Source organism: Mastigoproctus giganteus, chromosome 9 (genome assembly GCF_048544385.1).
Source record: "Mastigoproctus giganteus isolate SK-2022 chromosome 9, ASM4854438v1, whole genome shotgun sequence".
Taxonomy (NCBI): Eukaryota; Metazoa; Arthropoda; class Arachnida; order Uropygi; family Thelyphonidae; genus Mastigoproctus; species Mastigoproctus giganteus.
In genome coordinates, this window is record NC_143583.1 from 105,615,838 (window position 1) to 105,630,577 (window position 14,740).

The window sequence follows — 14,740 nt, forward strand, 5'->3', positions numbered from 1 at the left end:
CTTTCTCCATTAGCTGTGATATTATGTGAAGGTGATCCACAGTTGTGAATCCTGTCCTAAAATCAGCTTTTTCTTTCAGTTGATTCTATCAAGTATTCTTTCTAATCTTAGTGATGACTCTTGTGAACAACTTGTAGATGTGGGATAACAAGCTAATTGGTCTATAATTTCCAATTTCTGATTTATCTCCTTTCTTATGCAGCAAAACTGTGATTGCAGTTCTACTCCTTAGGTGTTACACCTTTTCTAATGCATTTTGTGAAGAGTCTTGCCAGTTTTTGTGTCATGTCTCTTCCTCCCAATTTTAACAACTCTACAGTAACTTCATCTTTCTCTAGGACTTTCTGATTCTTCATTTTCTTTAACGCATGTTCTACTTCATCAGGAAGGATATCGGGTATGTCGTATGTGTTACTAATTTGCAATCCATCTTCCCCACTGCTGGCTTCATTCCTTTGCTCCTTGTATAATTCTCTATAGTAGTCTTCTACTATTTGAATCATGCCTTCTCTGCTATTTATAAGTACTGTCTTTGTCAGTTTCAGTATCATTCTTTCTGTATTACTGCTCATGGCTGTTGATTTAAGTCCTTTGTTTTCCCTTAATGCTTGTTCTACTTTTCTTGTGTTAAATATTCTTGTCCTCTCTGAGCCTCTTTCTAATGGCTTTGCATAACTCAGTATACTTAATTTTCTCCTTGTCAGTGTTTATGTTGCTCTTCATTTGTCACCTTTGGTTCATCATGACAAATGTTTCTTGACTAAATTTTTCTTCTTTGGATTTCTTTTTACCTATAGGTTTCTTGGGCTTGATCACTTTCAGAAAGTTGTAATATTCCTCGTCGATATCTTGGTCCTGAGCAGTCTGCAGAAGCTCAAACTTGTTCTAAGTTCCAGTACATACTGCTTTTTCTCCTCTTCTGTTATCTCAAAGACCTTTGTATTATTTACTCGAGTCAGTTTTTTTTTTTCTTTCTTTTCTTACATCTATATCAAGTGTGCATCTTACCATTCTGTGATCATTTCCAACACTTACCTTGTTCAGACGGTAACATTATTCATGATATATCTTCTGTTGATGAAGTTGATTTCATTAGTTGTTAAACCATTTGGGCTCTTCCATGTCCACTTTCTGTTCACCATTTTCTTGAAAAAAGTTTTCAGTACTGACATTCCTTGAGATTCTGCAAATTCTGAAAAAGAAGTCTTTCACCTCTTTTGCCAATTCCAAAATTTCCTATAGTTCCCCTTTCTGTGCTGTTTTGTCTCTTTGCAACCTTAGCATTGAAGTCTCCCATAATGATAGTGTAGTGGGTTTTCTGCTCATCTAGAAGACTGAATTTCGGTGTGTACATTTTTTTAACCTTTTCATCATCGTGGCTCGATGTTGGTGCATAAATCATTATAACCTTTAACTTGTACCTCTTAGAAATCTTGAGTAGTAGTCTTGACACCCTTGGTGATGTACTTTTGAATTCCAAAATGTTATTTTTTATAACTTTACGGACAGTGCTTTTTTTGTAAAAATATAGGTGCAGGTACTCATTCTTTGCTATCAGAAAAAATTGAAAATGAAAAGGACATGAAAAGTACGGTATTCAAAAAAAAATATTTCCTGATATTGTTACTTTAGTAATAATGTTTTTGGAATAAGAAGAACAAATTAAGTATATTAACACAGTTTATTAAGCATAAATTTATTATTCAAGTATATAAAAAATAAGTAAAATGTGTGAAAATAAGTACTAAGTAAAAATAATTTCATAATAAAGTTTTTATAGAATATTCCAAATTTTTATTGAGTTCTCATCCAACACACTATGCCGACTTCTTTTCTTACTGTTTGTGTCTTTTCTTACTGTTGATGAATGATGCTTCTGAAGCGTGTCACCGGTGGGCCTACAATTTTAAAAAACAGTAGTGAAGAAATTGTTTTTGTCATCTACGAAGCTCTGGCCGGGCCGACAATCAGATTCATTTGTGAAAATCCTCATTCACATTCATTTGATGAAATTGGTATCGCACTCAGAGTGTTCATCAAATGCTCTTAATTCTTCCAAAACCACCTTATCAATTAGGTATTCCCGAAATGAACGAATTGCATCTCTTTCATTTAACTGAAGCCTAATTGACAATTTTCTAACTTTCTTGCCAAATGCAAACATTTCATGTTTAGAAGGTTTAATACCTTCACTGTCCTCATTTTCCTTCTCTCATCACTGATATTGTCACTAGTTCGTAAATTTGAATTTTTTCTTTTTTTTTTTTTTTTTTGAAACTGTCCAAAATGTCATTGTCATTCAGATATTCAGGTACTGCAACCAAACATATAAAATTGAAAATTTGCGATAAAATGTGGATAATGCACTTCCGCAAAACAATTTGTTGGGGTAAAAGAAAATCACTCCCTCCTAATGCTCGAATGGGGTGCTTACAATTGATTCACAGCAGGGTCCAACCTGTGGCCCACGTGGAAAGTGAATTAAAACAGCATTTTAAATTTCGCTAATAATCAAAACATTTTTCTCATTAATTAAATGTTTTGTTTAGTAAATGTAATTGTGTACTGTACTTAATAAAATTTTTGAATATTTTCAATTTTAGGTGTATCATTATTTTTATTTATTCACCTTATATTTATCTTAAGCAGTGATCCTTTCAGGTTGTAAATTTTCTAAAGTGAGCATTTAAAGGCAAAAGTAAGGTATTTTTTTGAAAAACAAAAGAAAGTCATTTTTTATAATTTTAATAAAATCTGAAAAATAAATTAGTGACACAGATTTGTTACATATAGCCTGAAAATAAAAAAGATAACATAAAAACTGTAACTTCCTTTTACACGTAACAAGATAAGGAAAATGTAACGCACTAATTTTTTTCTCGAATCACTCAGTGACCTCCAAAAGAAATTTAATTCTGAATAGGGCCCCTGTACAGGAAAAGGTTGGATGCCACTCCAGCAGAAGGTGGACCTGAGCTCATTGGGAATACCCCTTGATCTGCTCACTGACTAGCATGACTTCTCCGTATTTCTTCTTCTAAAATCCGACAGGTGGTCGGATTTTAGCAGGTACCACTGAGTTGTAGAATGGTAATCCCTTTAGCTCTCTCAATTCTTGCTTAGCAGCAGCACTAATTTCCTAAGTTGCCTGAAGGCCAGAAGTGCGAATAGTGTATGACCAGTTAATCTCTCCTAAGCCGTTCGTTATATGAAAATTTTCTTCGCTCAACAGAAACAATTTTAATTTCCAAGGGGAATTCAAAAAAAAAATTTGCTATAAAAGGAATTCGTTAAACAGAGATCCAACTGAGTATTTAAGAACTCTAAAAATAGTTATAAAGTTTTATATAGAAAATATCTTAACAATAGACAGTGATAAATGCAAATTTAGTTAAATAACTTTAAGCTTATTTGAATAGTAGGTAAACATCTGAAAAAAAATTCTGGAATATTACAAATTTCAAAGTGCATCCAAATGTCACACATCACTTTTAATAAAGATTCTGGTACACCGTACCGTTGCGTACCATCCCCAAAAAAAAAAAAACCACTGTTTATGGACCAGAAAGCCAACTTCGCTCCTTTCACTGTTTCCATTGGTGTACAGCAGATTTCCACTTGATAAACTTATAATGATTCATTTCTTCTTGTTTCAGCCAAACCGATGATATTCCAATTCACATTTTCTAATTCCTTTTCCAGCTCTAATATCCTGTCTTCACCAATGAGCGATTTCTTCCGTGCACGGCAGCCTGGTCGTACCCAGAGATTCTTAGCACCCTCTGCTTCCACTCTGATCCTCTGATGTAACAGGGCTTACCATTGAGAAGGTGTGCATGAGTGGATTTTAAGGAGGCAGGCCAACCAGACCTCTCCTAAATCTTCTGAAATAGAAAGATATTGGATCCACCAGTGTTTTAGACTGAGTGTCTGATAACACACAGAATGCCTGTTCCCCTCTAAGCCCCCTTATAAGTCTTATATCACCCAAATGACAGTATTAGAAAAACAATGTTTTCTTAAAGAAAGGTTACTTTTTGTTTCTTTTTTTTCAACAATAAAAAAAAAAAAAAGACTGCTTAATTTAAAATAATCCATGTCTCAGTGCTGTCCACAACATGTTACTAAAAATATAATCATTCAGTGGTTAAAACAGACAGCTTCATGCCTCATATGAATGTATACTTAATGTTACTTACTACAGTAGACTTTCGAAATAACGGCACCTTCGGGAATTCAAGGTGCTGTTATTTCGATTTTTCTGTTATCTAGAAAGTTTTATTTATAATGTATTTACTGCAGAAATAATGAAGCAAAATAAGAAATAGAGAGATTAAGAATTCAATTTCATTAACTGCACATAAAAAAAAAACACAAGCATGTTGACAATCCAATGTTATATTTTGCAATTAATACACTTCTGATTATGCCCCATTCTATTTTCTCTATTATATCAAGTTTAGTCTGTGTGGGTAGTAACAGTGGTATCATCAGTGTCCTCCCTACACCAGGTAAAAAAGGCCTGGGTTCGAATCCCGTCAATGACACGTGGAACTTTTATAGGCTTTTTTCACTCCGTGTCTCATGTATAGATAGCAAGATTTTTCTCCCAGAAACTGGGGTTTTTCGTCCAGCAAAACAGGCAAATCGACCAGAGAATGCATGCAATTTACAGACACAATACACATGGGCATATGATTTAACATTCTGGGTGACCCTAAATGTAATAGTTTGGATTACATCAAGTTTCTCACTAAGCTTTAATGTTGTAGTAGTGGTAGTAGTAGTAGTGGCATGTAATGCAAGAAAGCAAGTGTATGAGCTTATGCGGCATCAGCCAAAAAAAAAAAAAAAAACCCACACCATTCCCTCCAAATGCCTGTCCAGTTTCTCCTTAAATTTATTCAACCTATCAACTTCCACAACGACAAATGGAAGTTTATTCCAGCAATTAACCACCCGCTGGCTAAAGGCAAATTTCCACACATCTATTCTACATCTGTCCTTTCTTAATTTTAATTTATGTCCCCATAGGTTCGTAATCTGAACAAGTGGAAGGATCCCATCAGAATTCAGCGTGCTCAACCCATTCAAGGCCTTATAACACCTCAATCAGATCACCGTGCAGGTACCTAGTCTCCAGCCACTGCAATTTGCAGAACTTAAGCCTCTCTTGGTAAGAGGATCCCTTCATTCCCCTCACCAATCGTGTTGCCCTTCTCTGTCCACACTCAAGTAAATCTACATCCTTCCTAAAATGAGGCCTCCAGACCTGTACGCAGTACTCAAGGCGTGGCCTGACCATTGCCTTATACAGAGGGACAATCACCTCCTTTTCCCTGCTAGCAAAATTCCTATATATCATTGACAAAACCCCATGATCTGCCCTGGCAGCCTGTCTGCATTGTTCAGAAAACTTCATATCTGATTGCACAATTAATCCCAGGTCTTTTTCATTTTCTACCACCTTAAGTGTAGTACCACACAGTTGGTACATTTCTCTGGGGTTACTTCTATCCATATGCAGTACTTTGCATTTGTCAAGGTTAAACTTCAGTTGCCACTTCTTAGCCCATCTGCCCAAATTATCTAGATTCTGTTGCAGTAGCACACTGCCATTACTGTCATTAACAACCCTGCCAACCTTTGTATCATCTGAAAACTTCGACATTAAGCCTGATATACCTTCATCAATATCATTGATAAATATTCAAAACAACAGTGGACCCAACACCGAACCCTGTGGGATTCCACTAATAACAGTAGTCCACGAAGAGCAGCACCCATTGATTACCACCCTCTGTCTTCTCCCACTTAACCATCCTTTTATCCATTTTAGCAACTTACCCTTAATACCATTCTGCTCCAATTTGTACAATAGTCTTTCATGCGCAACAGTGTCAAAAGCTTTCCTGAAATCCAAATATATGATATCAAAATTATTTTTTGCATCCAGTTCCTTTGTAACCACATCATAATATCCTATCAAATTTGTCAGACAAGACTTTCCCTTAACAAACCCATGCTGTGTCTGAATTATTGCTGCAGTCTTATCTAGATGATCCTGCAATGCATCTTTAACCAATGACTCCATTATTTTACCCGGAACAGAAGTTAAACTAATGGTCTGTAATTACTCTTGTCACCCTTCGATTCCCCTTTGTGAATTGGGGATACATTTGCACATCTCCAGTCAGTGGGAACCTCCCCTGAGTCCAAGGATGCTCTCATAATTATGGCTAAGGGTTTACTTAGTTGCTTTGCCGCCTCCTTTAATATAACTGGATAGATCCCATCCACCCCAGGTGCTTTTCTTATGTTTAACTTCAACAATTTCTCCTCCACTTTGCTCTCAGTTTGTCCTTCTTTTTGTTCTCTGTATGAGGTCTATTAACTTTAGGAGCCATAGTGAGGGGATTTTAATTTAAAATAAATGTAAAACAGTAGTATAATCTGTGTTATCAGTACAGAATTCACTTTGAAAATGGAGAATGTAAACAAATACAGTAATCAAGTGACTTGCCGTTTTCTTTTTCGCCACTGCAAGACATCTGCACTGAGCCGTTATTTTGGATGTGCCATTATTTCGAGAGTCTAATGTACCATTATTGGTAGTGGCAAAATTAAGCAAAGGAAGCAAGCTTATAAAGCATCAACCAAGAAACACTACCCACATCACCTGCCTATCCAGTGTAATATTTTGCCTAAGCATTCATTAAATTTATTCAAATTACTCACTTCCATAACAACAACAAATTTTCACACATGTCCTGCAACCATCCTTTTCCAATTCAAATATACATCCGCTCATGTAAATTGTCCAAGAAAGAATAAGGACGCCATTGGCATTTAGTATACTCAAACCATTTAAAGTCTTTAACAGTTCAATCAGGTTTTTTCATGGATGTCTAGTTTTCAGATACTACAATTTACAAAACTGAGCTCTTTCTTGATAAGAGAACCATTTTTGCGCCTCTGACTGATCATACTGCTGTTCTCTGCACTCATTCCAACAGACCTACACCTTTCTTAAAATGATATTTCCAAACCTGTACACAGTACTCAAGATGTGCCTGCCTTATATGATGGGGTAATCATCTCTGTTCCTGCTGGCAAATTTCTTGTATATGATTGATAGGATCCCATGAGCTGTTCTAGCAGCCTATCTATACTGCTCATAGAATTTTGTCAGCCTATACAAATGACCCATCTTTTTCATTTTCAACTATTCTGAGTTTTCTACTAGCTAGATGGTATGTTACTCTCAGATTGTCGCTGCCAAAATGCAGTTTTGTACCTTTTATTTATCAATGTTAAACCTTAAATGCCACTTTTCAGCCCATATGCTTAATTTATCCAGGTCTTGTTGGAGTAGCATAGCCAGATTACATTCATTAACTACTCTGTCCACATTTGTATCATCAGCAGACATTAAACTTGATGTGCTTGCACCAATATCATTAATAAATATTGAAAATGTTAACTTCTAATAATTAGAATGAGGGTACTCATTTCTCTTATCACTTCTGTAACATGTTTGTATAGAAAACAGATATCCAGTAAATCCAAGAGACATTCTGCTACTGAGTTAGTGACCTAATGCACAAGTTCCAATTAATATCTGGAAAGCTAAAATGATAATATAGTGAACCACCATGATAAGACAGTACAATTTACTGGTCCATTCTATTTGTATGTACAGTTATTTGTTATATTCATCTCAATAAAAGGATGCAGAAAATACTGACTGACAATGTGTTCTTTTACCAAATCTTGGCTGAAGAAAGACATTCATACTGGTTTGAATGTAGAATGTAGCACTGTTGAGCATCAACATTATGTCATCAAAAGGAGCACGTTCACTTAATGCAGGGACAATCTTACACTGGTCTTACACATTGAGTCTTGGTCTGTAAAAGGCTCATATATCAATCTCTATTACTTATGTATATTTCCAAGCAGCATTTTGTTATCCTTGTCAATGAAGGATGAACCAATACTAAAGGATTTTCTATAGCCCAAATATGGGAATTCCTGCTTACTACAGAAATTAATCAGGAAAAAGTGAGTTTCCTCTAGTGGTCAACACAGGTGGTCAATAACCAAACTTTATCCTGTGCAAGCTTGCCAACCAACCATCCATTATCCATGACCAGAACTCTGATTAATCTGTGGTTTTCCAACTTATGGAATAAACTCTCCTCCTGCCCTTTATTTTTGTTTAAAAATTCCCCGAGTGTTTAAAAAAATCCCCATTTAAAAAAAAAAATTATGTGTACATGAAGATGAAGCTCAGATCACCAGTACATGGTCAATAGCTAATTCTCATCTTTTGTCAATCATGGATGGAAGCAAAGGAAGTAAGCAATCTGTTAGCCATAATTATGAGAGCTTCCTTGGACTCAGGGGAGGTACCCACAGACTGAAGATGTGCAAATGTAACCCCAATTCACAAAGGAGGATCAAAGGCTGACACAAGTAATTATAGACCTGTGAGTTTAACTTCTGTTCCAGGAAAATTAATGGAAGCACTGCAGGATCATCTTGACAAGAATTCAGTTATAGCTCAGACACAGCATGGTTTTATTAAGGGAAGGTCTTGCCTGACCAATTTGATTGGATACTATGATGTAGTCACAAAAGAATTGGATGCAGGGAATAACTTTGATATTATATATTTGGATCTTAGAAAGGCTTTTGATACTGTTGCACATGGAAGACTGCTGCACAAATTGGAGCAGTGTGGCATTGGTGGCAAATTGTTGCTATGGATAAAGGGATGGTTGAGTGGCAGAAGACAGAGAGTGGTAATTAATGGACACTGCTCATCGTGGACTAATGTTATTAGTGGAGTCCCTCAGGGTTCAGTGTTGGGTCCATTGTTGTTTTCTGTATTTATAAATAATATTGATGATGGTATATCAAGCTTAATGTCCAAGTTTGCAGACGATACAAAGGTTGACAGGGTTGTTAAGGACGCTACTGACGCTATTCTGCTGCTGCAACAGGATCTGGAAAGGTTGAGCAGATTGGCTGAGAGGTGGCAAATGAAGTTTAACATTGACAAATGTAAAGTACTATATATGGGAAACAGCAACCCCAGAGCAACATATCAACTCTGTGGTACTACACTGACAGTGGTAGAGAATGAGAAGGACTTGGGGGTAATTGTGCAGGCAGATATGAAGTTCTCTGAGCAGTGCAGACGGGCTGCAAGAGTAGCTCATGGTGTCTTATCAATGATATACACGAATTTTTCTAGCAGGGTTAGGGAGGTGATTATTCCCTTCTTTAAGGCAATGGTCAGGCCGCACCTTGAGTACTGTATACAGGTCTGGAGGGCTCATTTCAAGAAGGATGTAGAGCTGCTGGAACGAGTACAGAGAAGGGCAACACGGTTAGTGAACAGACGAAGGGTTGCTCTTATGAAGAAAGACTTAAGTTTTGCAAATTACAGTGTCTGGAGACTAGGTACCGGCGAGGTGATCTGATAGAGGTGTACAAAGCCTTGAATGGTTTGAGCATGCTCAATGCTGATGGGATACTGCCTCTTGCTCAGAATAATCACCTGAGGGGGCATAAATTCAAATTGAGGAAAGACAGATGTGCGGAAATTTGCCTTTAGTCAGCGGGTAGTTGGTTGGTGGAACAGACTTCCATCCCTTGTTGTGGAAGTTGATAGCCTAAATAAATTTAAGGCTCAGCTGGACAGGTATTTCGAACGAATGGAGGGGTGAAGTGGAAGGGTTTTTTTTTTTTTTTTTGGCTGATGCTGCATAAGCTTGCTTTCTTGCATCATATGCCTCTATTAATGCTAATGCTAATGTCAATCACCCATTTTGCATGACTACAAGTCTGATAATCCTGTAATTAAGTGTTAAAATATCTTTTTTTTTTTTTTGTCTTTAAAAAAAAAATTATTAGTGTACTGTGAACAAGGCAATAAATTATTCCTTTGCGAGGCCTATAGTTTAAGTTATAGATATTTTTTAAGTGGAAAAAGATTATAACAAACCCTGTATCTATTTCTGCTGTTATTTATAGAAATAAATTAACTTTTTTTTTTTTTTTTTTTTTTTTTTTAACTGTGATATGAGTGGTATATGGAAATATGCACACATTCCCCAAAAAGTAATTGTAATTTTACAAATTTCCATTGTTATCAACCTCTCATGTTATCTTTTTATATTATACAGAACTGAAATTAATTGAGAATTACAATTTTGCTGTACGTGAACTATATGAATTTTGCTGTACTATATGAATTTTTGGATTTCGAGAAAATAAAATATTGTTATACTCAGTCTAATTCTATCAGACTTGTGTTATCTAAATGTTATCCTAAATTTTTGTATGATATGGTAGAAATGACGCGTGACTAAGTTATGCAAGGCATATTAACAGTTCTCTTGTTACTTTCTGCTACATTCTCACCAACACGGGATGCTTCACTGCAGGTAGCAGAACAGCAAGGACACACAATATTAAGCTTATTCAAAGATTTTCATTAAGCATGTGGTGGCCTGGGGTATTAATTTATTCTTAAGAACAAAGTTGATGGAAACTGTGTATACACTTGCTAAAACAAATGGATTTTAGTCATATAGCTCCTGCATAATTAGAAGGAGAAATTTTTTACTTACAGTAACCAATTAAAAAAAGAATAAATATAATTGCTAATTCATAAATGGAGAAAATTTTTTCTTGGAGAACCTAATACAAAAGAAACAAACTTGCTATTTCAACAAAAACAAACATATATATATATATTACCAATGCTACATACTGTTCTCCTAACATTCTTGTCTTCTTAGCTTTTCTGAGTAAACGTCTATTTCTTTCAGCATGAATCTCAGTTTTGTGTCTTTCAAACAATAACTGGTTATACAACAATAACACTTGGTTCCGAAGAATTGCAATCTCATCTTGTGGAGGTGGCCCTGAAAAAAATCTCATAAAAATGTTACTATTGAAAATATTTTCCAGATCAGAACATTATTGTTAAGTTTAAAACAATAAAATTTGCATATCAAATATGGCATATTCTTTTTCCTTCTCACCTCCACTTTCTCTCTCTTTGTCTCACATACACACACCCCTGATATTCAGCTTTTAGAAAATCTTGAATAAAGTCAGTGAATTATTGCATTGCCTATCTCAAGATTTTTGCAGCTCAGGTGAATGCTAAGTTTTCATTTATATTTAGTCGTTTTATTGACTTAATTGTTATACTAAATTATTTTCTATAAGTAGCTTTATAGTTCTAGCCAAGCTCCATGGTTTATTTTGAATTTAGATAGCGATTTTGAAAGTTAATACTTTGTGTCCGTAGATTTTACGCTCTTAACTTGCAGCCATTGTTATATGATACGGAATACTGTAAGGTTTAACGTAAAATGAGATAGCAAAATACATAGCAGTGTATTAGAAATCTGTTAGATTAGTATAGTATTATCATTAAAATTTATTAATCTTATTAAATTTCATTGTTAATTAAATTATACTTAAACAGAATCATGACCCAGACTAGAGCAGCAATGCAGCATTCACAGAATAGCCAGAGTGCTGTGGCTCACGGGAGAACCAAAGGGGTCAATTCTCCCACGGATCACAGTCTAAAACAATGCACAAAATGTGAAATGTTTGCAGACCTATCTAGAACAGGACATGATCTAATCAAGGAGGATGTCTTTTTGTGTGTGTGTGTGTGTGTGTGTGTGTGTGTGTGTGTGTGTGTGTGTGTGTGTGTGTGTGTGTGTGTGTGTGTGTGCTAGGTGCAGAGACTGTGAAGAAATTAGGCGCCAACTCAGAGTTCTGATGGGCGTTTATGAGAGTTTGAGGTGTAGGGTAAATGCTCTCGAAGAAATTAATATGAGGGGTCCATCAAGCTCTCAGCTGCCCAACTCAACGCCAGAGCTCACTCCTGTGCATCAGGCAACACATCGGCAATCTCCAAGCCAGAATGCGCTGGTCCCACAAGAACTAGTTATTGTCGGTGACTCTATTTGTCAGGGAGACGGGGAATATAGTATGCAAAAAGGATAGGTGGAACAGGACCAGGTATGTCTGCCAGGGGAAAAAGTTGATGACGTTATAGAGCAGATATCATCTTTTAAGAGCACAAAAGGTGATACTGTTGTACACGTTGGCACTAATGACCTAAAGAGTAACAGATTTACTTAACAAGTACAGGTCAATGATGAAAAAAAGTTGTGAGTTAGGGTTAAATTTGAAAGTGTCTGCAATTCTGTCCAGAAACGATAGGAAAGAGTACATGATGAGAGCCTTGTCAATCAATTCAGCCCTGGAGAGATTGTGCAAGGCTCACAGGAGAGACTGCTTCTACAGGGATGGGATACACCTAAATAGAAAGGGTGCAAGAATATTTGCTGATGCTATCGAGACAGTGTTAGGTGGGTCAGAAAACTGCTATTTTGGGGGGATATACAAATAATAGATTAACAGTAGCTGCTGGCAGAAGTGAAAGTAATTCTTGCACTGCTTCTATTGTAATGAGCAGCAGCCTAGAGAGCAAGTTGCTGGGGATTTCAAGAACTGCTGGGAGTCATCATAGAACAAGTAAATACATGGGCTGTGTTAAGGTAACTAAGAGTAAGAACAAATGCATGTACACTAATGCTAGAAGTATAGTAAATAAAATTGATGAATTTGAAGTGCTGATCAAGACATCAAAGGGAGATATTGTTGGGATATCAGAGACATAGTGTTACACAGATATAAGCAGTGCAGAATTCGAATTTGGGGAGTACAATGTGTATAGAAAGGACAGACAGGGTAGTAAGGGAGGAGGGTTATGCAGTTAGTTAAGAAACTGCAAAACCTAAGGAAGTGCATCCAGTTGACATGGGTGGACAGTGCAATGTTGAGTCTGTCTGGTGCGACATAAACATTGGGAAAGGGGAAATGAGAGTAGGAGTATGTTATAGGCCTAATAATGCTGATGAGTACAATGAACAGTTGTGCAGAGAAATAGAATGGACCAGTAAATCAGAATGTCTGGTAATGGGGGATTATAACTACTTTCCAGATATTGACTGGAACTTGTGGGTTGGTCACTCTCATGCTAGCAAGACTTTTGTGGATTTATTGGAGGATTTTTTTCTATAGCAACATGTTCGAGGGGCAACCAGAGGGGAGTAATACCCTTGACCTGATTATCAGCAGTGATGACGTATGCATTAGAAATTTGCAGATAAAGGAACCACTAGGTGACAGTGATCATAGTGTACTAATGTGGGATTTACTTAAAGATGTAACTATGATCAAAGGTAAAAGGAAGGGTTTCTGTTTGCGTAAAGGTGACAACAGAGGTCTCAGAAGGTTTTTAAATTCTGTACAGTGGGATCAACTGATGATGTTACCAATGGTGAATTCTAAATGGGAAGCCTTCAGTGATTAATCTTGGAGGCTACTAGGCTTTTCATACCAATTAAGAAATACTGTTCAAGGTTTAGCCCTAAATGGATGTCAGATGACCTAGTGACTCGTGGCAGGGAAGAAAAATGCATTCGACGCATATAAATTATCAGGAGACACAGATGCCTATGATAGATATAAGATAGTCTGTAATCAAGTCACAAAGGACGTTAGGCAAGCAAAGGCAAAGGCGAGCAATCTTTGGAAAATGATACAAAGAAAAACAGCAAAGAGTTCTTTACTTATGTAAACTCTAGAAGGAAGGGATGAATCAGATTAGTCCACTTAAAATATATGGTTTGACTATTGATGATCCTGCTCAAGTAGCTGATAAACTGAATGAGTATTTTGCATCTACATTCACACATGAGGAGTTATTCAAGGAGGGGAATGCCTGAAGTTTATCAAATCTTAATAGGGAGCTAAGTGATTTTGTGATAATTGAGAGCAAAGTGGAGGAGAAATTGTTGAAGTTAAATATAAAAAAGGCACCTGGGGCAGATGGAATCTATCCAGTTATAATGAAGGAGGCAGTAAGGGAAGTAAGCAAACCCTTATCCATAATTATGAGAGCATCCTTAGAGTCGGGGAAGGTCCACATGTACTGGAGATGCGCAAATGTATCCTCAATTCACAAAGGGGGTTCAAAGGGTGACACAAATAATTATAGACCTGTTAAACTTCTGTTCCAGGGAAAATAATGGAGTCACTGGTTAAAGGGGTGATACAGGATCACCTAGACAAGACAGCAGCAATAGTTCAGACACAGCATGGGTTTGTTATGGGGAAGTCTTGTCTGACTAATCTGATTGGACATTACAATGTGGTCACAAAGGAACTGGATGCTAAAAATAATTTTGATATCATATACTTGGATTTCAGGAAAGCTTTTGATACTATTGCACATGGAAGACTGCTGTACAAATTGGAGTAGTATGGCATTAAGGACAAGTTACTGCAATGGATAAAGGGATGGTTAAGTGGGAGATGCCAGAGAGTGGTAATAAATGGACAAGATCTAGAAAAGTTAGGCAGATGGGCTGAGAAATGGCAACTTAAGTTTAATATTGACAAATGCAAAGTACTGTATATGAGTAGCAGTAACCCAAGAGAAGAGAAACATACCAACTCTGTGGTACTACACTCAGGGAGGTGGAGAATGAAAAAGACCTGGGGGTAATTGTGCAGTCAGATATGAAGTTCTCTGAGCAGTGCAGACGGGATGCCAGAGCAGGCCATGCAGTTTTGTCAATGATATATAGGAATTTTGCTAGCAGAGACAAGGAGGTGATTATCTCTTTGT

At 36.6% G+C, this 14,740-nt stretch overlaps 1 protein-coding gene across 1 annotated transcript in view; it reads right to left on the reverse strand.

Annotated features, from left to right (window-relative positions):
• LOC150080619 (hamartin-like) overlaps positions 1 to 14,740 on the reverse strand; it is a 124,645-nt gene that overhangs the window by 92,893 nt on the left and 17,012 nt on the right. The window contains exon 3 of the mRNA XM_090380758.1: positions 10,774 to 10,966. Within this exon, the coding sequence (XP_090236884.1) occupies positions 10,774 to 10,966 (193 nt within the window). The remainder of the gene's footprint in view (positions 1 to 10,773; positions 10,967 to 14,740) is intronic.